This window comes from Nycticebus coucang, chromosome 4, assembly GCF_027406575.1.
Source record: "Nycticebus coucang isolate mNycCou1 chromosome 4, mNycCou1.pri, whole genome shotgun sequence".
Classification (NCBI taxonomy): Eukaryota; Metazoa; Chordata; class Mammalia; order Primates; family Lorisidae; genus Nycticebus; species Nycticebus coucang.
The window spans coordinates 141,591,134-141,618,851 of NC_069783.1; the positions used below are offsets into that span (position 1 = coordinate 141,591,134).

The window sequence follows — 27,718 nt, forward strand, 5'->3', positions numbered from 1 at the left end:
ACTTAGGTGAAGAAATACAAATACCTCAGGAAGTGTAAAACACTTAAGTTTTATTGAAAATGATAAAATACAGAAACACCAGATTCTTATTATAAAGTAAAACAGCATCTGAAAGAACTTCCTAGTACTGAACCATTCTTTGTCACTACTGAGAAACAAAGCCAAGTTCCAGATCCAAAATAACAAATGAACCTGCTGGTAAACATTCTTCTCATGGTTCTAGCCCCTACCTTATTTTTCTAGGTATTACATTTGTACCTTTTTAAGAATGAGTAGCAGTTTTAATTAATATTTTTGTTAGAATTGGACTTTCTTCACATTAATTGCAAAAAAAACCCCCAAACAAAAACAAAACAAAAACCACAGACACAACTCAAATTCAGATAAAATATACATTTGTTCATTAAAGCTCACCTGCTTTAGATAATTTTTTTCTCCTCAACACATTAGCATAGTAAGCCAATGTTTGATCCATGCTGCAAAAGCTATACAAATGAAAAGCCCTGTTTATTCCCTAGGGAAACCTTAAGGCAAAAGCAAAGCCTTATGCTACAAAAGAAAAACAAAAAGCAGAGGCAGTGGGACTGTGGAGACGGCTCAGATGAATAAGCACCACAAGAATCAAGAAGACAATTTCTGTACAAACATATGCAAAAAGAAAAGTCCAAAAAGAAACATTAAACACCCATTTTCCTGCAGAAATAATCATATCAGATAACTTGACTTCTGAAACAAATTCTGTTTGGATTTTAATTAACAGAATCTCAATTCTCCCCTATATTTACCAATAGTATCAGAGCCTTGTTTGGGGCTCTTCTTTCCTCCTTTTCATTATAGACCTTTAATCAGAGGCCTGCCCAGGAATCCCTTTAGAAGACAATCTTGACATGTTTTCGGTCAATCTTTGGAAAGCTGTCATCTCTCTTTTCACTTTAACACTAACTCAAACTCTAGGCAAGTCACTTCAAGTTTTTGAGTTGTACTAGAACAACTTTTTTAGCACAGAGATTTCTTTAAGGGTACAAACTTTACAAGTTGGTCCCATTAAAAAAGGCAGGAGTTTTTCAAACTGCATGAATCAAACACTTGCACATTTCAACAGAATACAGTTTACATTCATCTCTAAGTCTGAGATTAAGAAACTATTAGCTGGTTTCTAACTGGTTTCAATACTGTTTTGAAGTTTGAATAATTTTACTGTGTAGACATTAAATATTTTGTTTAAATATTAAACATTAAATCTTTTCCTGACTATCCAGACAGAAATAGAGAAAGCAGGAACAATAGGCAAGAGAAGAAACAGTCAAATTAACAGACTTGTGACTTCTATGCCATCTGTAACAAGGGGAGAGATTTCAGTATGGGTTTCAAAAATGCCTGGAAGCTGGTTTCTAAAAATTCACCTCTACTTAGCATAAACCATTTTTTTTCTACAAAGATATCTGATTCCTACAAAGAGAGAAGAACCCAAAAAAAAAACAAAACAAAAAGGACTGACTAGGGTGGTTTCCTGTTGTGTAATGGAAGGGCCAATATTATACTATTACACTCACTTAATAACTTACAGTGAATATTCTGTAGCAATAAAGGAATTATCATTTTACTTTGCACTATGAGTCCTTGATGCACAGAAGAGCTCTTCCTGAGAAATTACAAAATTCAATCCTGGTTATCCCTAAAGGACACCTCGAGCCCAGTTTAGGTACTTAAGATGATTTCCTGCTAGCAGAAATCGACTAACTTTGAGGCTGACTGCACAATAGTTTAAGCACCAAATTGGCTATTTCAGTAAACCTCAATGTCACTTGCCCAAATATTCTCAGTTAATTATACATTCACTGTTTTCTAAATTAACATTATAAGTTCAACTTGCTAATTACAACTTTTTTTAAAACTACAGAAATTATCAATGTTGGGTTTAGCTGACAAAGCACTTCCTTAGGTTTAACTGAAGGATGCTTCTTCCATAGGCAATTTGCTAAGGGGTTACCTTGTACTCTTTTTAACTATCACTCCAAGTTAATTAAGTTGTAAACGTTACTGAATAATTGGGCTTATCAATTATGCAAAGGAAACCAAGGATGAACAGTAGCACAAGGTAAAGAAGCCTTGAAGAAAAAAACATTTCCTTTGTATTTTCATTGCATTTTCAGAGGCAAAGAGGAGATACAATGCTACTGGCTACTTACTCAACACAGCTATAAAGAACTGACAATTTATAATGTTAAACTCCTTAGCAATAGGCTTAAGCTACTGGTTTCTTCCCTCCTCCTCATCGTATGTCCTCACCACCACTCGCATCTACAGACTGAGGTGTGTCTGATTAAGATACTTGTAGAATATTCTGCAAGTGTCTGAACTGTTTAAACAGAGACAGGTAACTTCAGTTACTCTTACACACACGGCTTCCATACTTGCCTTCGAAGAAAGTGTCATCCAAATTCCTCTTAAAAAGCTCCAAAGAAAACCATTTTTTCCTTGAGACAAACTTCCTTGCATTCAATAAATGGCTACCCAAAATGAGAGTCCCACCCCAAATCACAGGTGGAGATATTACACCCGTTTCGTAAAACTTTCAAGTTCCTAAACTATGCAAGTAGGCTCATGACTGAACACAGGAGTCTCCTAAAATTTGACAACTTTAGTGTAGAAAATGGTTTCTAGAGTTCCATCTCTTCTTCTGTGCTAGCAGCTGTCTCCAAACTATGGTAAAGAGGAATCCCTGTTTGCCGAGGTTCTAAGAACAGTTCAGTTCTGTGAGGGAAGGCAGTGCCAAGAGCTGCATGTTTAGTGTGGCTCTCTCCTGTGTAGTTCTTAGCATTAGATGATGGCTTTGGTTTATCAGAAAGGAGTTCAGGAAGAGGTTTCCAGAGCACAAGCTCCATGGAAGGACGGCTCCTGAGACACAAAATACAGATTTATATAAAAAAATCTTAGGACATAGAAATTAAAGCTGTTACGTTGAAAAGCTAATGTTTTGCTACCTAATACCTTATATCAAGAACTGATGGCATCAAAACAGTTTGGATTTAGAATAATCCCAAATGGTCTTTACACAGGCCGCGCAAATACATAAAAATCCACAGTTCTGCATGCATTTTTAACCAAACCAACTGGATATACTGATGCTATGATTAGAAGTAATTTAAATATCCAATATCAAATAAACCTTGGTTTAATTTAATGTTAGGAATTTTTCTTTTCTCTTAACATTAGCAGATGTGAGCTAAATCTTGTACTTAATGAAAGTAAACCACTGGACAAATATATTTGCTTTGCAGTTAAGGTAAAATGACTATGTTGATGGTTTCTGGGACCCAGAGGCAAGTAAGCCAAAAATAAAACACAATGAACACTCCCAAAGGCTTGTTTTTTGAATGCTATCAAGAGCAAAAACTGCTGTTTTTAGCTGCAGGGTAGTGTGACCTGCTTCCTTTTGGCTAAACTATTTACCCACCTCAGGGCCGGGCAGTTAATTATAAGTTCAACCTAGGATGGCTAAAGCAAAACCTCTGCAAGCTAACACCAAGTAGCAGCTGAACTTCCCAGCACAAATCCCTTCCCACTGTTTCCAAAAACAATAATGCCTCCTTTACCTGGCTTCACTATGACGGGTATCCTAAGAGGCTTTTTCAGATATCTGAAACTTACCCTCATTGAGTACCAAGTCTATCTAAAGTCTTTTCTAGCCAATACCTAAATGGTACTTTGTAACTTGCCTATATATATAGCAGATAATGATGACTGGCTCAGGGACTACTGAATTACAGAGCTAATCATTGGTTCTTAAATTAATGGGCCCAAGCCACTATGTGCTTTTTAGATTCTTGTGTTTGTTTTCTAGTTTCCTCTCTTGTCCTCATATTGTAGTCACAACTCCCTATAAGGAGTTCTGTTTGTTCTGTTCTCACTAGATGTTTCTGTTTCTACTCTGATGATCTGGAAACCAGATAATTGAGCTTTTTAAGCTGTGATTAAGAGCAAAATAGCTCTGCTAAAGGCCCCAAGGTACTATGCTATGAACCAAGAATATGATCTTACTGCTAGGATATATATTTATTTTTTTGATTCCTAAAAGTCTCAAAGGTATCTGGGTAACTTAAAGAGCCAGGTAAAAAAGAGACACTGAAATGTGGTTCCTATATGCTATCACAAGAATTTGAGAGAGTGGCTCTCTCTCTCTCGCCAGTCATCCCACTTCCAAATACTAAACTAAAGTGCATTTTTGGACTTTAGAACCAACAAGTAAGTAGGTAAGGAACCACTCCTGCATATTTCAAACTCCTCTGGTTGCAAACATTTTCCTTATCCCCAATGAACTAAGAAAAGATCTCTTGGCTTGGCGCCTGTAGCTCAAGCGACTAAGGCGCCAGCCACATACACCAGAGCTGGCTGGTTCAAATCCTGCCCGGGCCTGCCAAACAGTGACAACTACAACCAAGAAATAGCCAGGTGTTGTGGCAGATGCCTGTAGTCCCAGCTACTTGGGAGGCTGAGGCAAGAGAATCACTTAAGCCTAGGAGTTGGAGGTTGCTGTGAGCTGTGATGCGGCACTCTACCCAGGGCAATAGCTTGAGGCTCTGTCTCAAAAAAAAGAAAAGAAAAGGTCTCTCTAATCTGAGCTAAATACAAAATCTACTATGCTTTTGCTTGCCTGATGATTAGGAGATGAAGAGCTTAACTTAACAGGATGGGTGCCAGTGGCTCAAGGAGTAGGGCGCCAGTCCCATATGCCGGAGGTGGTGGGTTCAAACCCAGCCCTGGCCAAAAACCACACAAAAAAACAAAAAACAGGATGAACAGCATCTAGACCAGTGTTTTTCAACCTTTTTTATCTCATGGCATACTTGAACCTATGGTTAAATTTGTGCCGCATGTTTAAATTATGTTGATAAAAAAAAAAAAAAAAAGAGTGGCTTGGCGCCTGTAGTTCAGTGGCTAGGACTCCAGCCATATACACTGGAGCCCGCCAAATAACAATGACAACTACAACAACAACAAAAAATAGCCGGGCATTGTGGCAGGTGCCTGTAGTCCCAGCTACTTGGCAGGTTGAGGCTAGAAAATCAAATTGCTTAAACCCAAGAGTTTGAGGTTTCTGTGAGCTGTGATGTCACAGCACTCTACTGAGGGTGACATATTGACACTCTGTCTCAAAAAAAAAAAAAAAGTAAAAAAAAAGAATATATTTGCTATGCTTTGAACTCCTTTCAAAAATAATTTAATTATCTTTAAAAATTTTGAGGACAAGCCTGGCATTATGGTGGGTGCCTGTAGTCCCAGTGATTTGGGAGGATGAGGCAAGAGAATCACTTAAGCCCAAAAGTTTAAGTAGACACCACCGCACTCTACCAAGAGTGATGTCATGAAACTCTTTATCTCAAAAAAAAAAAAAAAAAAAAATTTTTTTTTTTCCCCAGGACAGGCTGGGCACAGTGCCTCTTGCCTGTAATCCCAGCACTTGGGAGGCCAAGATGGGTGGACTGCCTGAGCTCACAGGTTCAAGACCAGCCTGAGCCAGAGCGAGACCTCGTCTCTTAAAAAAACAGCCAGGCATTGTGGCAGGCACCTGTAGTCCTAGCTACTTGGGAGACGGAGGCAAGAGAATCACTTAAGCCCAGGAGTTTGAGGTTGCTGTGAGTTATGATGTCATAGCACTCTACCCAGGGTGACAAAGTGAGACTCTGTCTAAAAAAAAAACAAAAAACTTTTTTTTTTCAGGACACACCTAAGATCTTCTCACAGCACACTAGTTGAGTATCGCTGGTATAAACTCTCCAAGATCATACTTAAGCAGAAACCCCCAGCACCAAAACTTACATGGACTCAATCATTTTCTTTGTAAAGACTTCATCAAATTCCCTATTCAACCCGGTTTTCATAGTATCAGAAAGGACAAGACTGGGCAGATGATTAACATTTCTGTCAGCTTCAACTTCTTCATCTTCGTCAATTATCCTAAATAAAGGTAGCAGATGCAGAGAAAGAAAAATATTTAAGCGAAGCTATTATACGTTCTAGTAATTGGACATCTTTTTTTTTTTTTTTTATTTGAGAATAAGTCTCACTATGTCACCCTCAGTAGAGTGCTATGGCATCACAGCTCACAGCAACCTCAAACTCTTGGGCCTAAGCGCGTCTCTTGCCTCAGCTTCCTGAGTAGCTGGGACTACAGGTGCCCGCCACAATGTCTGGCTATTTTTTGTGGTTGCAGTTGTCATTGTTGTTTAGCAGGCCCAGGCCGGGCTTGAACCCACCAGCCTTGGTGTACATAGCTGGCGGCCTACTCAACTGAGCTATGAGTGCTGAGAGGTGGACAACATTTTAAAAATAAAAAAGGATGGCTCAGTGCCTGTAGCTCAGCTGCTAGGACGCCAGCCACATACACCCAGGCTGAAGGGTTTGAACATGGCCCAGGCCTGCCAAACAACGACATGACAACAAACAACAAATGACAACTGCAACAAAAAAATAGCCAGATGTTGTGGTAGGCGCCTGTGGTCCCAGCCACTTAGGAGGTTGAGGCAAGAGAATCAAATCACTTAAGCCCAAGAGTTTGAGGTTGCTGTGAGCCTGTGATGCCCTAGCACTCTACTGAGGGTGACATAGTGAGAGTCTGTCTCAAAAAAAAAAAAATAAAATAAAAATGAAAAAGGATAAAAGCAATAGGCTCTACAGCAAAAGACCAAGTGATAATACCTGTTCAACATCTAACAAAATGTTTTATATCTAATGCAATCAAATTTGAAAAGTATGTCCCAGAAAATTCATAAACCAAGAATATTCAGGGTAGTAAGTGAAAATGCTTAGTACAGTTCTATGTGAACTCACTTTAATATATTTTTTTTAATTCCAAAAAGAGTTACAAGATGATGAGAGAACTCACTTTAAAATTGTACACTCTGAATTCCCTGATTTTGAAAGTCTGAGAGGTTGAACATCAAGGTATTATGTTATCAAATGATGAATAAGACTAGCTTAAGAGTAGATTCTCCAGAGAGAAAGAAAAAAGGGGGGAAAAGAGATAAGAGACATAGAAGAGACATTACATAGGAAGACAACAATCCAGCTATACACACTGGCCATTTACCTGTCCTCAATCTCCTGAAGCCGCCTTCGGGCAGCTTCACACTGTGGTTCTCCAGTCGTCTGATCCATTTCTTCACAAATAACATCTAACATGCCAGGTACAGAAAGGCCACCAGTACATGGATTTACTCCATGACCCTCTACACCCTGATGTGCACAAAGAATCCAGTCATTAGGACCAGCACAGAGCTCTGCTTCAATTAGCCTTTTTTTTCTTACTGGACAACTGAAAAATAAAAAATTAAAAAGAAAGGAAATTCAATAAAAACTCCAACTTAAATAAATGAGATATACAGGGTGGCCATAAAGTTTGTCTGCATTGCACATGAACCCTGTATTATCATCTTTACCTCTAATCAAATTTTTCTACGAAAAACTTAAGCATTTTGACAGTGTAATTCCAAGATGCAAAAACATCCATTTTTTTCCCTGTTACTCTCAGATGTTTTCTTCTACTGCTCTTCACCAAACTAGGATGCACCTGCAAGATTTCACCTTTTCATATTGTACTGTGAGACCTTAGGAGTCATTCCTACTTATTTGGTTCTGGAAAGGTGAAGTGGGAAGTAAAGAAACCAAAATGAGCAAATCGGCATCAACCATATTTTATTTTACTGCTGCTGTTCCATCAATTATAGGGGAAGATAGTCTGGCAGCCATCCTTTATTCCCTCAAGGCAAGAAAAAAACATGCCTTACCATGTTTGTTCCAGGTACCACAGGTACAGGTGATATCAGTGATTTCTTGATCCCCTCCAAAAGTCAGAGGCTGTCATGTGGTTCTATCAGTTCCCAACCAATAATAGGATCCACTTTCCTTCCACCTTCCAAAATATTATCTTTACTTCCTAACAAATTCATACTTCATAGAAACTTTAGAATTCATGAAATTAAGTTCTTTCTTCTGCAGATTTGGAAAATAGAACCTAGAAAAAGCTAACCTCAGCTGGGCGCCTGTAGCTCAGCAGCTAGGGTGCCAGCCACATACACTGGACCTGGCAGGTTCAAACCCAGCCTGGGCCTTCCAAACAGGGACAGTGACAACTACAACTAAAAAATATCTGAGCATTGTGGTGGGCACCTGTGGTCCCAGCTACTTGGGAGGCTGAGGCAACAGACTCACTTAAGCCCAAGAATTTGAGGTTGTTGTGAGCTGTGATGCCATGGCAGAAAAAAAAACACACACACAAAAAAAAAACAAAAAAAAAGAAAGAAAACTAACCTGCCCCTCCAAAGTGTCACAGTAAAGTTGTTACTTGTATGTTGGGGGAGTAGACCCCAAAGCTCCTGAATCCTGCTTCTATGTCATTTTAATGAAATCTCTCAGCTGCCTTAGGGTATGTACTAGAACGTACAAGCACTAAGACATCCTCTGTGTTTAGCTTAAAGACAACTGGCCCTCATCTATTTAAGTATTTAGACCAAAAGTACTTTGAGCTGGCTATGGTGGCTTACACTTATAATCTCAGTATTTGGGAGACCTAGGAGAGAGAATCACTTGAAGCCAAAAGTTAGAAATGAGTGTAGGCAACACAAGGAGCTACATCTCTACAAAAAATAAAAAATATCAGCTGGGCCGGGTATGGTGGCTCACACGTGTAATCCTAGCACTTGAGAGGCTGAGGCCAATGGATTGCCTGAGCTCACAGGTTCAAGACCAGCCTGAGCAGGAGTGAGACCCGGTTTCTAAAAGTAGCCGGGGCATTTGCCATTTCATCTCTTCTTTATTGATCTCTGCTTTTGATACTCTACTACTTTTATCTTTCTGCCTTTTTATTGATGTCCCCCTGTCTCTTTCTTTTTATTGATCTGACCCTCTGGTTCTCGTTCCCTATCTCTGCTGTTCTTTGTCTCGCTCTGCCCTCACCCCTCTTTTGCTTCCCGCCCCACCCACACCTCTATTCACACCCCCTTCCCCTGAGTGGAGTGCATGGATCTATCTCTTTTTTTATTTACACTTCTTTCTGAGTTGCCAGATAAACGGGATCTTTGACATTAAAAAAAAAAAAGAAAGTAGCCAGGGCCAGCTAAAACAACAACAACCGCAACAACAACAACAACAACAACAACAACAACAACAACAACAAAATAGCTGGGTGTTGTGGCAGGCGCCTGTATTCCCAGCTACTTGGGAGGCTGAGGAAAGAGAATCGTTAAAGCCCAAGAGTTGGAGTTTTCGATGAGCTGTGACTCCACAGCACTCTATCCAGGGTGATAGCTTGAGACTCTGTCTCACAAATAAATAAATTAAAAACAAATAGCTGGGCATTGTGGTGGATGCCTCTAGTCCCAGCTGCTTGGGAGGCTGAGGCATGAGAATTGCTTGAGCCCAAGAGTTTGAGGTTGCCGTGAGCTATAAGCCACGGCATCGTACTGAGGGCAACAAAGTTAGACTTTAAGAAGGATGCATGTATTTTCCAAAGGGAAATTTCCATTTCATATTAAGACTGAAAACCAATGTTCAAGTCTCTGGCTGGGCTCCATGACTCTAGTACTCTGGGAGGCCAAAGTGGGAGGATCACTTGAGCTCAGGAGTCCTATATCACTCAGAAAGAGCAACACTGTGCCTCTACTAAAAATAGAAAAATTAGCTGGCATGGTGGCCATGCCTATAATCCCAGCTACTACTTGGGAGGCTAAGGCCATGACTGCTTCGACCTGGGAGGTTGAGATTGCTGTGAGGTAGGTCTGATGCCACTATACTCTTGTCCTCTAGCCTAAGGCCACTGTACTCTAGCCTAGGCCACAGAGTAAAACTCTGTCTCAAAAAAAAAAAAAAAAAAAAAAGGCGGCGCCTGTGGCTCAGTGAGCAGGGCGCTGGCCCCATATACCGAGGGTGGCGGGTTCAAACCCAGCCCCGGCCAAACTGCAACAGAAAAATAGCCGGGCGTTGTGGCACGTGCCTGTAGTCCCAGCTGCTCGGGAGGCTGAGGCAAGAGAATCGCGTAAGCCCAAGAGTTAGAGGTTGCTGTGAGCCATGTGATGCCACGGCGATACAGTGAGACTCTGTCTCTACAAAAAAAAAAAAAAAAAATGGCTCAGTGCCCACAGCTCAGTGATTAATGCGCCAGCCACATACATCAGGGCTGGTGGGTTGGAGCCCAGCCCAGGCCTGCTAAACAACAACTACAAAAGAGCCGGGGGTTGTGGCAGGCACCTATAGTCCCAGCTACTTGGGAGGCTGAGGCAAGGGAATAGCTTAAGCCCAAGAGTTTGAGGTTGCTGTGAGCTGTGATGCCATCGCACTCTACCAACGGTGACATAGTAAGACTCTAAAAAATAAAAAAAATTTTTTTTTCGAGACAGGCCAGGTGTGGTGGCTCTTGCCTGTAATCCTAGCACTTGGGAGGCCGAGGTGGGGGGATTGCCTGAGCTCACAGGTTCAAGGCTAGCCTGAGCCAGAGCGAGATCTTATCTCTAAAAAAATAGCCAGGTGTTGTGGCAGGCACCTGTAGTCCCAGCTACTTCAGAGGCTGAGACAAGAGAATCATTTAAGCCCAGGAGTTTGAGGTTGCTGTGAGCTATGACACTACAGTACTCTACTGAGGGCAAGAAATGACACTCTGCCTAAAAGAAAAAAAAAAAAAAATCAATGAAATAGGATGTATAGTTTATGATTATTAATAGTTTTACTTCAAAAGCAAGCATTAAGAATACCTAGATATACATTGAATATTTTTGTAGCATTTGGATAGTTTAAAGCATGTGATGTTTTGGAAAAATGAAAATAAAGTTATACATTTATATGCATATGTTAGGGAAAAGCAGAATAATCTGGGTGTGATGGCACATTCCTATAGTCTCAACTACTTGGGAGACAAACGCATGAAGATCCACCAAGCCCAGAGGCTGAGAACAGCCTGGGGAATGCAGCCAGCCAGGTGACGCCACCACACCACTCCCACCCTGTACTCCTTATCACCTTCTCAAAAAAAAAAAAAAAAGGCAGAATAAATCTATAGGTAAAGGTAATTACCTAAAGGTAATTTCCTAGCACATCTAACAAATCAACTATGAAATACAACCGAGGACAAAAGATGAGTTCTGCCCTCTGACCTCCAACAACATGATTTTGGCTACGTTACTTCATGTCTGTACGTCCACTTACCAAATAATTAGAGCTCAACAATGTAAGTCCCAAAGAAAATGTGATATAAAGTGATTCTAGGTACGGATGAGAGCTATGGAAGTAGCAGCTGAAGAGCACATATGTGGGCTTTAGACATCCAAATGTTTAGTCTTGTCTCCTCCCAGGGTCTCAATCTCTCCATTTGTAAATTACAGGTGGTTAACTTTTAAGCCAATAGCTTGCAAACTTTAAACTTCTTACTATGTTAGCACTAGAACCCTTTATCCAATAACATCATATCCAGAACCCCAAAAGATAAAAGCAAAAACACCTTCCTGCGTTATCCATAGCAATCCCAAGAATATAAATATTATCTGGTCCAGTGGTTTTTGGGAGACAGAGTCTCACTCTGTTTGCCTGTGTAGAGTACCATGGCATCATAGCTCACAGCAACCTCAAACTCCTGGGTTTTAAAAGAGCCTCTTGCCCCAAGCCTCCTGAGTAGCTGGGACTATAGGTGCCCACCACAATGCCTGGCTAGTTTTTTCTATTTTTAGTAAAGATGGGGTTTCACTCTTGCTCAGACTGGCCTCAAACTTCTGGGCTCAGATGATCCACCCACTTCAGCCTCCCAGAGTTCTAGGATTATAGGTATGAGCCACCGCACTTGGCCTGGTGCAGTGGTTTTTAAACTAAGGCAACTTTTAAATCTGTGTTTTATGAATCTACGTACGAATAAGTTTTTTTTTTTTTTTCTTTTGGTGACAGAATTTTACTTTGTCATCCTTGGTAGAGTGCCATGGCATCATACCTCACAGCAACCTCAAACTCAGGTTCACCTGGGTAGAGGGCCGTGGTGTCATAGCTCACAGCACCCTCAAACTCCTAGGTTTTAAAGATCCTCTTGCCTTAGCCTTCCTAGTTGCTGGGATGACAGATGCCTGCCACAAAGCCTGGCTATTGTATAGAGATGGGATCTTGCACTTGCTCAGGCTGGTCTCGAACCTGTGAGCTTAGGCAATCCACCTGCCTCAGCTTCCCAGAGTGGTAGGATTACAGGGATGAACCACTGTATATGTATGAACAAATTTAGAAAATCCAAAGTTTCTGATGAGGAAAAGAATATGCAAAGTTAAAAGACAGAGGACAAATTTGATGAAAACGTTTGTAATGCATACAATAAACTTGCCAATATCCCTAATAAAGACTTTTTATATATCAATAAGACCAATAAACCAATAAAAATTTACATAATTATGTCAACTCACACAAAACTAAATGTAAATAGCTTAATGAACATATGTTCAATACCACTTACAATGAACATATGCTAGGCATGGTGACTCATGCCTGTAATCCCAGCATTTTTGGAGGCTGAGGCAGGAGGCTCACTTGAGGCCAGGAGTTTGAGACCAGCCTGGGTAATATAATGAGACACTGTTTTTTTTTTTTAAAAAATATATCATATTTATCTTATATACTCTCCAAAATGTAACTTGGTATATGTCACTATATTCTGTTAGTCTGTTATTTCTTTTAATTTTTTAAATTTATTTATTTTTTATTATTTTTTTTTTTTGTAGAGACAGAGTCTCACTGTACTGCCCTTGGGTAGAGTGCCGTGGCGTCACACGGCTCACAGCAACCTCTAACTCTTGGGCTTACGCGATTCTCTTGCCTCAGCCTCCCGAGCAGCTGGGACTACAGGCGCCCGCCACAACGCCCGGCTATTTTTTTGTTGCAGTTTGGCCGGGGCTGGGTTTGAACCCGCCACCCTCGGCATATGGGGCCGGCGCCCTACTCACTGAGCCACAGGCGCCGCCCTTTTAAATTTATTTTATCATTATTTTTTTTTTTTTGTAGAGACAGAGTCTCACTTTATTGCCCTCGATAGAGTGCTGTGGCATCACACAGATCACAGCAACCTCCAACTCTGGGCTTAGGTGATTCTCTTGCCTCAGCCTCCCGAGTAGCTGGGACTACAGGCACCTGCCACAACACCGAACTATTTTTTTGTTGCAGTTTGACTGGGGCTGGGTTTGAACCCAACACCCTTGGCACATGGGGCCGGCACCCTACCCACTGAGCCACAGGCACCGCCTGTAGTCTGCTATTAATATTCTAAGCTCAACATACAACAGAGTGCCTGTTTAAGCCTATTCACAGTTTGCCTTAAAGGACTAGGTCAGCTGTTTCTTTTTTTTGAGACAGTCTCACTTTGTCATCCTCAGTAGAGTGCCCCAGGGTCATAGCTTACAGCAACCTCCAACTCTTGGGCTCTCCTGCCTCAGTTTTTTTTTTTTTTTTTTTTGAGGCACTCTGTAGAGTGCTATACTGTCACAGCTCACAGGAACCTCAAACTCTTGGTCTTAAGTGATTCTCTTGCCTCAGCTTCCCAAGTAGCTGAGACAACAGGTGTTCACCACAACTCCCAGCTATTTTTTTGTTGTTGTCATTGTTGTTAAGCAGGCCCAGGCTGGGTTTAAATCCATCAGCCCCAGTGTATGTGGCTGGCGCCCTAACCACTTAGCTATAGGCACCATGCGGTCCTGCCTCAGTTTTTCTATTTTTTAGTGGAGATGGGGGTCTTGTTCTTGTTCAGGCTGGTCTTGAACCCCTGAGCTCAGGCTATCGTCCAACCCAGCCTCCCAGAGTGCTAGGATTATAGGCGTCAGCCACCATGGCAAGCCTAAGGCCAGGAGTTTGAGGTTGCTGTCAGCTATGAGGCTACAGCACTCTAGCCTGGAGCAACAGAGTGAGACTCTGTCTTTTTATTTTATTTTTTTTAGAGACAGTCTCATTTTGTTACCCTCGGTAGAGTGTGGTGGCGTCACAGCTCACAGCAACACCTACAGTTCTTGAGCTTAGGCGATTCTCTTGCCTCAACCTCCGAGTACCAGGGACTACAGGTGCCTGCCACAACGCCCAGCTATTTGTTGTTGTTGTAGTTTGGCTGGGGCAGGGTTCACACCCACCACCTTCCGTATACGGTGCCAGTGCCCTACTCACTGAGCCACAGGCACCGCCAGGACTCTTTTTTATAAATAATAATAATAGGGTGGCGCCTATGGCTCAGTGGGTAGGGTGCCAGCCCCATATACCAAGGGTGGCGGGTTCAAACCCAGCCCTGGCCAAACTGCAACAAAAAAATAGCTGGGCATCGTGGCAGTTGCCTGTAGTCCCAGCCACTTGGGAAGCAGAGGCAAGAGAATCGCCTGAGCTCAGGAGTTGGAGGTTGCTGTGAGCTGTGTGACACCACAGCACTCTACCGAGGGAACAAAGTGAGACTCTGTCTCTACAAAAAAAAAAAAAAAATAATAATAATAATAAAATTTTAAAGTGGATGGACGTGATGGCTCACACCTGTAAGCCTAGCATTCTAGGAGGCCAAGGTGGATGGACTGCCTGAGCTCACAGGTTTGAGACCAGCCTGAGCCAGAGCGAGACCTCATCTCTAAAAATAGCTGGGTGGGCATTTTGGCAGGTGCCTGTAGTCCCAGCTACTCGGGAGGCTGAGGCAAGAGAATCGCCTGAGCTCAGGAGTTGGAGGTTGCTGTGAGCTGTGTGACACCACAGCACTCTACCGAGGGAACAAAGTGAGACTCTGTCTCTACAAAAAAAAAAAAAAAATAATAATAATAATAAAATTTTAAAGTGGATGGACGTGATGGCTCACACCTGTAAGCCTAGCATTCTAGGAGGCCAAGGTGGATGGACTGCCTGAGCTCACAGGTTTGAGACCAGCCTGAGCCAGAGCGAGACCTCATCTCTAAAAATAGCTGGGTGGGCATTTTGGCAGGTGCCTGTAGTCCCAGCTACTCGGGAGGCTGAGGCAAGAGAATCGCCTGAGCTCAGGAGTTGGAGGTTGCTGTGAGCTGTGTGACACCACAGCACTCTACCGAGGGAACAAAGTGAGACTCTGTCTCTACAAAAAAAAAAAAAATAAATAATAATAATAAAATTTTAAAGTGGATGGACGTGATGGCTCACACCTGTAAGCCTAGCATTCTAGGAGGCCAAGGTGGATGGACTGCCTGAGCTCACAGGTTTGAGACCAGCCTGAGCCAGAGCGAGACCTCATCTCTAAAAATAGCTGGGTGGGCATTTTGGCAGGTGCCTGTAGTCCCAGCTACTCGGGAGGCTGAAGGAAGAGAATTGCACGCGTGGCACGTAGCCAAGGGTGACACATAGCCAAGGGTGACACAGTAAGACTCTGTCTCAACAATAAAAACAAAAAAAAAAAAATTTGAAGTACAAATTTAAAGTAATTAAATTTAAACTTTTAAACTATATAATCCTACATATGTAAAAGTAAAATAAACCACAACTTTATGAATAATTATAAAACAAATATCCATGAAAATATCATCTAAGATAAAGACCAATGATTAGGCTAGGTGGCTCACGCTTATAATCTTAGCACTCAGGGAGGCACCTGTGGCTCAGTGAGTAGGGCGCCGGCCCCACATACTGAGGGTGGCGGGTTCAAACCCAGCCCCGGCCAAAACTACAACAACAACAACAAAAAATCTTAGCACTCTGGGAGGCCTGGTAGGGAGGAAAGCTTGAGCAAGAGGGAAACCCCATCTCTATTAAAAAATAGAAATATTAGCTACGCGTGGTGGTAGGCACCTGTAGTCTCAGCTACTTGGGAGGCTAAGGCAAGAGGATCACTTGAACACAAAAGTTTGAGGTGGCTGTGAGCTACGCTGACGCAATGGCACTCTAGCCTGCATGACAGAATAAGACTGTCTCCAAAAAAAAAAAAAAAGATAAGCAAAAATTAAAAGAACATTGCCATCGTAAAGGATAATCTAATTTCTTCTCTCTAGAGCAGTGGTTCTCAACCTTCCTAACGTCTCCTAATGCTGCGACCCTTTAATACAGTTCCTCATGTTGTAGTGACCCCATATCCATAAAATTATTTTCGTTGCTATTTCATAACTGTAATTTTGCTACTGTTATGAATCACAATGTAAACATCTGATATGCAGGATGTATTTTCATTGTTACAAAGGGGTTGTAACCCACAGGTTGAGAACCTCTGCTCTAGAGGTAAATATTCTACTCTCAATCCTTTATAGCAATTGCTTTCTTTTTTAAAAATACATTACTGGCTCAGTGGCTAAAGCGCCAGCCACATACACCAGAGCTGGCGGGTTCAAATTCAGCCCAGGTCTGCCCAACGACAACTACAACCAAAAAATAGCCAGGCATTGTGGCGGGAGCCTATAGTCCCAGCTACTTGGGAGGCTGAGGCAAGAAAATCTCTTTAGCCCAGGAGTTGGAGGTTGCTGTGAGCTGTGATGCCATAGCACTCTACCCAGGGTGACAGCTTGAGGCTCTGTCTCAAAAACAAAACAAAACATTACCACCTACAAAGGTATATATTCCTAAACAGTAATATTTAGTTTTGCCTGTTTTTGAACTGTTTGGGAAATTATATGCATTCTTGTGATGCTTCTTTTGCTCTTAATATGCTTAAAAGACACAGTATATTGATTAGTTTTTTTTTTTTTTTTGAGATAAGAGTGTCACTATGTCATCCTTGGTAGAGTGCTGTGATGCCACAGCTCACAGCAACCTCAAACTCTTGGGCTTGAGTCTCTTGCCTCAGCTTCCCAAGTAGCTGGGACTACAGGCGCCCACCACAACGCCCAGATATTTTTTTGTTGCAGTTGTCATTGTTGCTTAGCTGGCCTGGGCTGGGTTCAAACCCACCAGCCTTGGTGTATGTGGCTGGCAGGCACTATAGGCGCTGAGCCATGTTTTTCTTGTATAAAACTTCAATGCATAAATTTGTGATTTATTTTATCCATTTCCCTGTTGGGGACATTTGGGTTGTTTCAGCCTCCCAAGTAGCTAGGTCCACAGGTCTACATTTTAAAACTTTTTGTAGAGACAAAGTCTTACTATGTTGCCCAGCTTATGTTGTCTTGAACTCCTAGCTTCACGCCATCCTCTTGCCTCAGTCTCCCAAAGTTTTGCAATTAAAGCCATGAGCTGTGGCCCTCCAGCTACTATGAACTTTCTTGTACATGTCTCCTGATATACGTGTGTATGAATTTCTCTAGGAGGGGAATTGTTGGTTCAAAGGGTATGTGTGCCTCCAAATTTACTAGATAATGCCACTGTTTTCCAAAGTGCTTGTAACAATTTATACTCTCAACCACAGTGTTTAGTAAGAGTTCTTGATGTTCCAGTGCACTCCAGTATCTGGATGTAGAGTGGTATTTCACCATAGTTTTAATTTGCATTTCCCTAATGACCGAGGAGGCTGAATACTTTCTTATTTAGTCATTTGGATATCCTCTGCGGGGGAATTCTTTTACTCCTTTTTGAGACAGAATCTGTGTCTCCCTCTCTGTAGAGTACTGTAACATCACAGCTCACAACAACCTCAAACTTTTTTTTTTTGCAGTTTTTGGCCGGGGCGGGTTTGAACCCACCACCTCCGGCATATGGGGTTGGTGCCCTCCTCCTTTGAGCCACAGGCACTGCCTCTCAAACTTTTAAGCTTAAGAGATTCTCTTGTCTCAGCCTCCCAAGTATCTGGGACTACAGGCGCCTACCACAAGGCCCAGCTATTTTTTTTTGTTGTAGTTGTCATTTAGCGGTCCTGGCTGGGTTCGAACCCACCAGCCCCAGTATAGGTGGCCAGTGCCCTAACCACTGAGCTACAGGTGCCTAGCTGCTTTTTTTTTTTTTCTTGAGACAGAGTCCCACTTTGTCACCCGTGGCAAAGTGCTATGCAATCACAGCTCACAACAATCTCAAACTCTTGGGCTTATGTGATTGTCTTGCCTCAGCCTCCCAAGTAGCTGGGACTACAAGCACCTGCCACAACACCTGGCTATTTTTAGAGATGAAGTCTTGCTCTGGCTCAGGCTGGTCTCAAACCTGTGAGCAATCTACTCGCCTCAGCCTCCCAGAGTTCTAGGATTACAGGCAGAAGCCATCCTCATTTTTTCTATCACACTATCTATGAGATGCAATTTTTCACTTATCAATTAAGCAGCAATACAAAAGTTTGAAAATAGTTGTAAGGAGAAGATAGGGAAGAACGCATTCTCACTGTTAATAAGAGAATAAACTGGTCAAAACTCTTTTTCACAAATTTAAATGTCCATACCCAGTAATTCTAGAAGAAGGAATACATTTATCTCTACTTGGAAATATTTACGAAGAACTTCAGAAGAATGGTCATGGCAGATTTGTAATAGCAAAAGATTAGAAATAACTTAGAAATCCATCAGTAGGAGAAAGCGTAATTATCCATACCTAATTCTACAATAAAATTCCATTCAACTGTGGAAAAGAAACTCTGTAGAACTCTACCTTACCTGCTGCTACAGCTACAGTAGAGCAAAAGGAAAAGATCAATGTGCAAAAGCAAAAGATCAATATGTTGCAAAGTTATTAACAGTATCTTCCTACAACTATAAACAACCAGGAGCATATACAATTATAAACTTGTAAGTTTTTAGATCATCTTGCAAAGTAAACACAGGACACAGCGGCGCCTCCGGGGAGAACAGGGCTTGCAGAGTATATATGTATCTGTGAATTCTTTCACTTTGGGCGTGTAATACTAACATGGCTCCAAATTCAAACATTTCAACTGGCTACAGAGAGAAAAGTCTCTCTGACCTGTCTGCAAGCCATTAGGTTACTTTCTCTATAAGACAACTGAAGTTACTAGTTTCCTGTGCTTCCTTCCAGACACACACCTAATGTTTTTCTTTTTCACTCAGAATAAGTGGTTTAGGATACAACTTAACATAGATTAAATTAACAGTGGCCATACGTGAATAAATGGCCCCTGAAACTTACTCATCATCTTCCTCCTCTCGCTTGTGTTTCTTTTTACAGTGAATGGATACACTGTTGAAACAAACAAAAAATCAGTCAATTGGGAAATCTGAGAATCCCTTGCTCCAATAAGCTTGCTCACCCCCACATACCAAATGTTCCTTTCCTCGCCCAGGGGGATGCATACAGGTCACAGGGTCAGGGAGGTAACGCTGAGCGCCCCCACTAACCAGACTTTGAGATCTACACCTGCCCTTGTCAAGTGAAGGGGAGACGGACCTGGGAGGACCAGCGTGGGGAAGCCGACTCGGTGCAGGCGCTTTATTTCCATGCTCTCACTAGGACCCATGTCTGTCCCTCGCTTTATGGAAGAGGAAACTGAGTGTCCGAGAAGCACTGAAAGTTGTCACCACCGGCGGCCGCGCCGGGGTCTGGGGAAGGAGCGCGGCGCACGCCGAGGGGACACCGGGCTCCAGTCTCCCTCCCGGGAGTCGCGGCCGGGCCGGGATTCGAACCGGACTCCCGGGCTGTGCGGCCTCAGGGTCTTACAGTTAACGTCTCTGGGGATCAGCTTCCTCGTCTGTACACCGGGCTGGGAAGCCTCCGAGGAGGGCCACCGAGCCCGCGCCCGCAGCTGCCCGCCCGCCCTGCGCCCGCCGGGCTCTCACCGTCCGCGCGCTGCGCTCCCGCCGGGGCTGCTCGGGACCGTGCGGAGTCCCGGCCGCGGGGCCAGCTCGGCGCCGTCGGTCCCCGGCGGGAAGGCCCGGCCGGGGAAGGCCGGCGGCGGCTGCAGGAAGTCCGAGCTGCCGCTCAGGGGGAGGCCGCTGAAGGGCCGGCCGAGAGCGGCCATGGCTGGGGAGACGAGGAGACTACGACCGCGGCCCCGGCCGCCCGCGTCCCCAGGCCCCGCAGCTGCAGCCACGGCGACAGCTGAGAGGCGCCCGCCTCCGAGCCAGCTCCAGAGCCCGCTCTCGACCCCACGTCACACCTTCTAGAACCCTCCACCCCAGGCCGCCCAGGGGCATGCTGGTATTTGTTGTGTGTGGGGGACTCGCTGCCGCGGGGGATGCCGGGAGTTGCGGTGCTCGTAGACTACAAACAAGATGGCGGCCCGCGCCTCCCCCGGGGCTGGAGGCGGGCGCTGCCTGTCCCAGAATATGACCCGCGTTTAAATGCTCGTTCCGCAAACCATGTAACTTGTCTGTTCCTCAGTTTCCACAGAGGCAAAATGGGATGATAATAGCGCCTGCCTTCATAGGTTTGATATGAGTAAATGAATTAAAACACCTAGAACCTGGCTTGGCGCCTGTGGCTCAGCGGTTACAGCGCCGGCCACATGCTCCGAGGCTGGCGGGTTCGAACTCCGCCCTGGCCAGCTAAACAACAATGACAACTGCAACAAAAAAAATAGCCTGGCGTTGTGGTAGGCACCTGTAGTCCTGGGTACCTGGGAGACTGAGGCAAGAGAATCCCTTAAGCCCACGAGTTTGAGGTTGCTGTGAGCTGTGACGCGACCGTACTCTACAAAGGGTGACACAGTGAGACTCTGTCTCAAAATAAATAAATAAAATACAATAAAATAAAATTCCAATTCCTGCCAAGCTTTCAGCATGTTACAAAAAAAATTCCAATTCCAGCTTATCTTCAAATAAATCAAGAGATTGTGAAAGCAATGTCTGAACTTCTTATGGAAGCAATTACCCAAGTCAAGTAGTGTCAACTCTCTTCCTCCCCAGTTTTGACTTCCTTGACCCCATCCTCCCTCAGTTAATACCGGTGTTACCAGTATGTGTTTCTTGCCTGGGCCCCTTACTCCTTTGTACTCTTCTAAGCCTCTCTTGCTTTCCTGATAGAAACCCCCTAGAAAGGAAAAGAGGGTGTCTTAATTTTTTCATCTGGCCACAAATTATACATATATTTAACATTTAACAAAAGTGACAAAACCAAAGAAATTCTTTGTTAAAGCAAAGAGCAGGTCCAAGTCTGCTGTGGCCATTTGTCACTTGCCAATATCAACCATTGTCTTTCTGGCCTGAGGGAAAAACTCTGCAAAACAAAGAGTTTATCTGGGAATAGCAAGGGATTGTAATCTGAGTTACATGTGGTGTGGTGGGCCATAGGCACATCTAAGGGGGTTGAGGCAAAGGGGAATCTTTTAAAGAAAAAAAGGAGATCCTCATTAGTAAAATGGTGCATAAAGAAAAAAAGGGGGGGTCCCATCACAGCTAAAAGAAATATATAACAGGGTGGCACCTATTGCTCAGTGGGTAGGTTGCTGGCCACATACACTGAGGCTGGCAGGTTCGAACCCAGCTAGGGCCAGCTAGACAACAATGACAATTGCAACAAAAAATAGGCAGGTGTTGTGGCAGGCACCTGTAGTCCCAGCTATATTGGAGGCCTCGGTAGAGTGCTGTAGTGTTACAGCTCACTCACAGCAACCTCAAACTTTCGGGCTCAAGTGATTTTCCTGCCTCAACCTCCCAAGTAGCTGGGACTACAGGTGCTCGCCACAATGCCAGGCTATTTTTTTGTTGTTGCATTTGTCATTGTTGTTTAGCTGGCCTGAGCTAGGGTCGAACCTGCCAGCCTTGGTGCATGTGGCCGGTGCCGACGGCAGGAAGATTCTTAATTACTTCCTTAGAGGCCCCATCTCCAAATACAGCTACCTCGGGGGCTGGAACTTCAACGTATGAATTTTGAGGGGGATACATTCAGTTCATAACATCAGCACTGTCCTGTCTGACACCAGATCCTTGGACAACATAGTAACAAATTAGTTGCAACCTGATTTGTTTTAACACTATATAAGGAACCATGTGGGAAAGGAGGTGTGGGTACTTAATTTGCTTCACTCTTTGGTCAGAAACTTCAATCCAAATTGTGCAGCCAATTTTTCAGAGCTTTGTTAGGGAACACTTGAAAGGGTTCCTGGATTTACAGTTCCAGCTAAACTTGGGGTTTAGATGAAAAGGGAAAGAATTTGGAAGAGGAAAAGAAAATTAAGTAATCCCCCTGAACTTGAAAGCCATGACTCAGAAACAATGTATTTTATAATTTATTCCCCATATCAGATATGGTTTGCTGGAAGGTCCAACAGCCTTTCTAGTTGATGTCAATAGGTAAGGGAAAGAAAGTTTCTTTGAAGTTTCTCCAAAGATGTTGTTTGATGCATTGTTAATCGGATTTCTTTTTGCGTTCAGATGTTTTTTTTTGTCCTGATCACTGTTCTGAAGAAGGACTGAAGATTATCTACATAAATATTTCAAACCCTTCTTTCATTTTCTCTTTTGCTAAAGCACCTAATTTAATGAGGACATTTGCTTGCATGGTAATTATTTACTTGAAGGACTCCTGCTGTGTTTTTAGACAAGTATTTCATTCTCCTGGTAAATTGTAAAAGGGTGGAGAATGTACTGATACTCCCAAGGGTCATTAAGCCAGATGCTGCTGTGGTATTTTGCTTTCTGAAGCTCAGTAAATCCTAAAACGTTAACTGAGCATAACTGAATTAGGATTCACAAGATATAAGCTTTTAGAGAAGGAAAAAGAGATAGTTTTAAGCTCTTGGAATAGTAAACCTTGGTTCAGACCCCTGACTTCTGGACTTCTGACTTTTTAAAATTATAAACAAATTATTCTCTCCAGAATAGTTCAAATGTTGTTTTTTTATTTTTTTATTTTTTGAGATAAGCTCTTGTTCTGTTGCCTGGGCTAGAGTACATTGGTGTTATCATCAGTGGAAATACTGGGCTTAAGAGATTCTGCTGACTGAGGCTCCCATGTAACTGGGGCTACAGGCACACACCACTATACCTGGTTAATTTTTCTATTTCTTGTAGAGACAGGGTCTTGCTGTGTTGCTCAGGCTAGTCTTGAACTCCTGGCCTCAAGTGATCCTCCTGCCTCAGCCTTCCAAAGTGCTAGGATTACAGGTGTGAGCACTGCCTGGCCCAGTTTAAGTTCTTGATCCATTTCCAGGAAAGTAAAAACCAAACTTCCAATCTACCCATCTCAGCCTTCCAGAGTACTAGGATTACAGGCATGAGCCCTGGAGCCCAGTCCAATTACTATTATTTATTTTTTTAGAGACAGAGTCTCACTTTATTATCCTCGGTAGAGTGCTGTGGTATCACAGCTCACAACAACCTCAAACTCTTGGGCTCAAGTGACCCTCTTGCCTCAGCCTCTCAAGTAGCTGGGACTATAGGCACCTGCCACAACACCTGGCTATTTTTAGAGACGGGGTCTCCCTCTTGCTCGGCTGGTCTCAAACTCCTGAGCTGAAGCAATCCACCTACCTTGGCCTTCCAGAGTTCTAGGATTAACAGGGGTGAGCCACTGTACCTAGCCTAAAACCAAACATTTATAAAAGTCTCTAGATCAGGGAGGGGAGGGGGGAAAGGATGAGGGAGGGTAATTGGTGGGACCACACCTACAGTGCATCTTACAAGGGTACATGTGAAACTTACTAAATGTAGAATAGAAATGTCTTAACACAATAACTAAGAAAATGCCAGGAAGGTTATGTTAACCAATGTGATGAAAATATGTCAAATGGTATATAAAACCAGTGTATAGTGTCCCATGATTGCATTAATGTACACAGCTATGATTTAATAATAAAAAAATTAAAAAAAGTCTCTAGATCAGGGAGTATTAAAATAGCAAACAAAATTCTGATCAAAAAAATTTCAAGTTACAGCTGTGTGTAATATAGTCTTAGCTACTTGACAGGCTGAGGTGGATTATGTCTACACCACTTCACTCCAACCTGGGTAATAGATGGAGACCTGTTTTCTAAAACAAACAAAACAAGAACAACAAAAACTGGGCCTGGGAGCGGTGGCTCATGCCTGTAATCCTAGCACTCTGGGAGGCTGAGGTGGGTAGATTGCCTGAGTTCAGGAGTTCAAGACCAGCCTGAGCAAGAGCAAGACCCTGTCTCTTAAAAAAGATAGATATTGTGGTGGGTGCCTGCAGTCCCAGCTACTTGGGAGGCTGAGGCAGGAGAATCATGTTAGCCCAGGAATTTTTTTTTTTTTGAGACAGAGCCTCAAGCTGTTGCCCTGGGTAGAGTGCCATGGCATTACAGCTCACAGCAACCTCCAACTCCTGGGCTCAGGCAAGCGATTTTCTTGCCTCAGCCTTCCAAGTAGCTGGGACTACAGGCGCCTGCTGCAACACCCGGCTATTTTTTGGTTGCAGCTGTCATTGTCATTTGGCGGGCCCAGGCTGGATTCAAACCGGCCAGCTCAGATATATGTGGCTGGCGCCTTAGCTGCTTGAGCCACAGGCGCTGAGCCTTAGCCCAGGAGTTTGAGGTTGCTGTGAGCTGTGATGCTATCGCACTCTATCATGAGCAAAAAGGTGAGACTCTGTCTCAAAACAAAAACAAAAAAGACTTTAAGATCTTAAAATTACTGCTACTTCTCTGGTTCTATGTAGAGAATTAAAAAACAACTGGCATTGTGGTGGGTGTCTGTAGTCCCAGTTACTTAGGAGGCTGAGGAATGTTTGAGCTCAGGAGGTTAAGGTTTCTGTGAGCTATGATGACGTCAAGGCACTCTACCCAGGGCAGAGACTGTGTCTGAAAAAAAAAAAAGAAAACAAACAAACAAACAAAACCTTAAACTGGATTGCCAAAGATGCAGAAGAAGTGCCACTGCTTTAGGCTGAATTAAAAGAGGATAGAAATAGTGACAAGAGTGTCAACTCTCTAGAGCAGGCGTCCTCAAACTGCGGCCTGCGGGCCACATGAAGTGGTGTGAATTGTATTTGTTCCCGTTTTGTTTTTTACTTCAAAATAAGATATGTGCAGTGTGCATAGGAATTTGTTCATAGTTTTTTTTTTTTTTAAACTATAGTCCGGCCCTCCAACGGTCTGAGAGACAGTGAACCGGCCCCCTGTTTAAAAAGTTTGAGGACGCTTGGTCTAGAGTAATTAAAACTGCTCTATCCCACTTAGGTGGAGCAGAAAATGTGGTTAGGGTTTAAGACCAGATCACTCATTGTTTTTTTTTTTTTTTTAATTTGGCCAGGGCTGGGTTTGAACCCGCCACCTCCGGCATGTGGGACCGGCGCCCTACCCGCTGAGCCACAGGCGCCGCCCTCATTGTTTTATTTTATTTTATTTTGAGACAGAGTCTTGATAGAGTGCTGTGCCGTCATAGCTCAAAGCAACCTCCAAGTTTTGGGATTAAATGATTCTCTTGCCTCAGCCTCCCAAATAGCTGGTACTACAAGTGCCTGCCACAATCCCTGGGTATTATTTTGTTGCAGTTGTCATTGTTGTTTAGCTGGCCTGGGCTGGGTTCCAACCCACCAGCCTCGGTGCACGTGACTGGTGCCATAACCACTGTGCTTCAGTGCCAAGCCAGATCACTTGTTTTTTAAAATTATCTGCAGTTTGAAATGTAAGCCAAAGATACCCTAAGGTGGTTTTGCTTGTTACCAAACAGAATGGCCCAGGGCCAGCTGGGTGTGATGGCTCATGCCTGTAATCCTGGCACTCTGGAAGGCCAAGGTAGGTGGATTGCTCAAGCTCATGAATTCAAGACCATTCTTTTTTTTTTTATTTTTAAAGAAATAACCCAAGAGGCTCGGAGAGTCAAGCAGCTTCACATGCCAAGTGGTAGCAATGAAGTGCTGCCCCAAGGGTCTTTTATTGAACCAAGAAAAATGTGTTCGTGCAAGACTTACAGAGAGTACAAAGTTCATTGAAATAGATAAAAACTTCTAACTACATAGCCAAAAAACAAAATTTTACAACTTCAATGAACCGAAGCAACAATGAAAAGAAATACAGAAGAGATTATCATAAGATTATCATAAGATAATAAAGTAAAAAGGAAACAGTTACAATGCTTCAAGGATAAATTTTAACTTCCCTATTCTATGGTGCTAATCTCTATTCTAACCCTTAAGCACTTTCAACCTTTGAGCCTTTTATAGCTCATGTCCCATAGATGTATATCTAAACTGCTGAACATTCATAATTCAAGACCATTCTTTTTTTTGTTTTTTTGTAGAGACAGAGTTTTACTTTATTGCCCTCGGTAGAGTGCCGTGGTGTCACAGAGCTCACAGCAACCTTCAACTCCTGGGCTTAGGCGATTCTCCTGCCTCCGTCTCCTGAGTAGCTGGGACTACAGGCACCCGCCACAACACCCGGCTATTTTTTTGTTGCAGTTTGGCTGGGGCTGGGTTTGAACCCGCCACCCTCGGTATATGGGGTCGGTGCCCTGCTCACTGAGCCACAGGCGCCGCCCTCAAGACCATTCTGAGCAAGAGCAAGACCCTCGTCTCTACTAAAAGGAAAAAACTGAGGCAAGAGGATCACTTCAGCCCAAGAACTGGAGGTTGCTGGCTCAGCGGCTAGGGCACCGGCCACATACACCAGGGCTGGTGGGTTTGAACCTGGCCTGGGCCTGCTAATGAACAATGACAACTACAACAAAAAAATAGCTGGATGTTGTGGTGGGCACCCGTAGTCCCAGCTACTTGGGAGGCTGAGGCAAGAGAATCACTTAAGCCCAAGAGTTTGAAGTTGCTGTGAGCTGTGACACCACAATACTGTACTGAGGGCAACATAGTGAGACTCTGTCTCAAAAAAAAAAAAAGTTGGAGGTTTCTGTGAGCTATGATGCCACAGTACTCTACCCAGGGCAACAGCTTGAGACTTTGTCTCACAAAAAAAGAAAAAAAAGATTAAAAAGAATTGCCCAAGGCCATACAAAGGGGACTGTGTATCTTAGTAAAGGTCATGCCATGAGAAAGTTGTGCCTCCTGGCTTGGTGCCTATAGCTTAAGTGGCTAAGATGCCAGCCACATATACCAGAACTGGAGAGTTCAAATCCAGCCTGGGTCTGCCAAACAACAATGACAACTACAACCAAAAAATAGCTGGGTGTTGTGGCGGGCACCTGTAGGCCCAGCTACTTGGGAGGCTGAGGCAAGAGAATCGCTTAAGCCCAAGAATTGGAGGTTGCTGTGAGCTGTGACCACTACAGCACTCTACTGAGGGTGACATAGTGAGACATTGCCTAAAAAATAAAAAAATAAAATAAAAAAACAAAGTTTGCTGTCCATTTGTTTTTATATTGTCCAATAAAGCCCTGTCCATTTGTTTTTATAGTATCTGTGGCTGATTCTATACTCCAATAGCAGAGTTGGGTATAGTTACAAAAAAGACCATTTGGTCCACAAAGCCCTATAGTATTCATTATTTGGCTCTTTGCAGACAATTTTTATTTTTTATTTTATTTCTTTTAGAGACAGAGTCTCACTTTATCACCCTCGGTAGAGTGCCATGGTGTCATAGCTCACAGCAACCTCCAACTCCTGGGCTTAGGCAATTCTCTTGCCTCAGTTTCCTGAGTAGCTGGGACTATAGGCACCCACCCCAAAGCCCAGCTTTTTTTTTGTTGCAGTTTGGCTGGGGCTGGGTTTGAACCCCCCACCCTCGGTATATGGGGTGGCGCCTTAGCTACTGAGCCACAGGCGCCGCCCTTTGCAGACAATTTTTTAAAAAAAAATTTAATGTCTTTTTAAATTTTAAAATATTAAGGGGGTAAAATGAAATGTTTTTGTTACATGATTAACTTTTGTAATACTTGAGTCATGGCTACAGTGTACCCATCAACCAAATGGCTTCATTGTACCCATTGTACCCAGGGTTTTTGCCCTCCTCCCCAGAAAGTTTTTGGACCTCTCCTTGTAGGACTTCATGTTGGCCCCCTCATCACCT

At 43.2% G+C, this 27,718-nt stretch overlaps 1 protein-coding gene across 1 annotated transcript; it reads right to left on the minus strand.

Annotated features, from left to right (window-relative positions):
• Positions 1–16: 16 nt before the first annotated feature.
• Positions 17–20,007, minus strand: CCDC117 (coiled-coil domain containing 117). Its single transcript, XM_053587309.1, has 5 exons — positions 19,638–20,007; positions 18,991–19,041; positions 7,091–7,315; positions 5,821–5,958; positions 17–2,898 (listed from the first exon to the last, which is right to left on the minus strand). Exons 1-5 carry the CDS (start codon positions 19,817–19,819, stop codon positions 2,661–2,663), a joined length of 834 nt encoding a protein of 277 aa, XP_053443284.1. The 5' UTR covers positions 19,820–20,007; the 3' UTR covers positions 17–2,660.
• Positions 20,008–27,718: the final 7,711 nt, after the last annotated feature.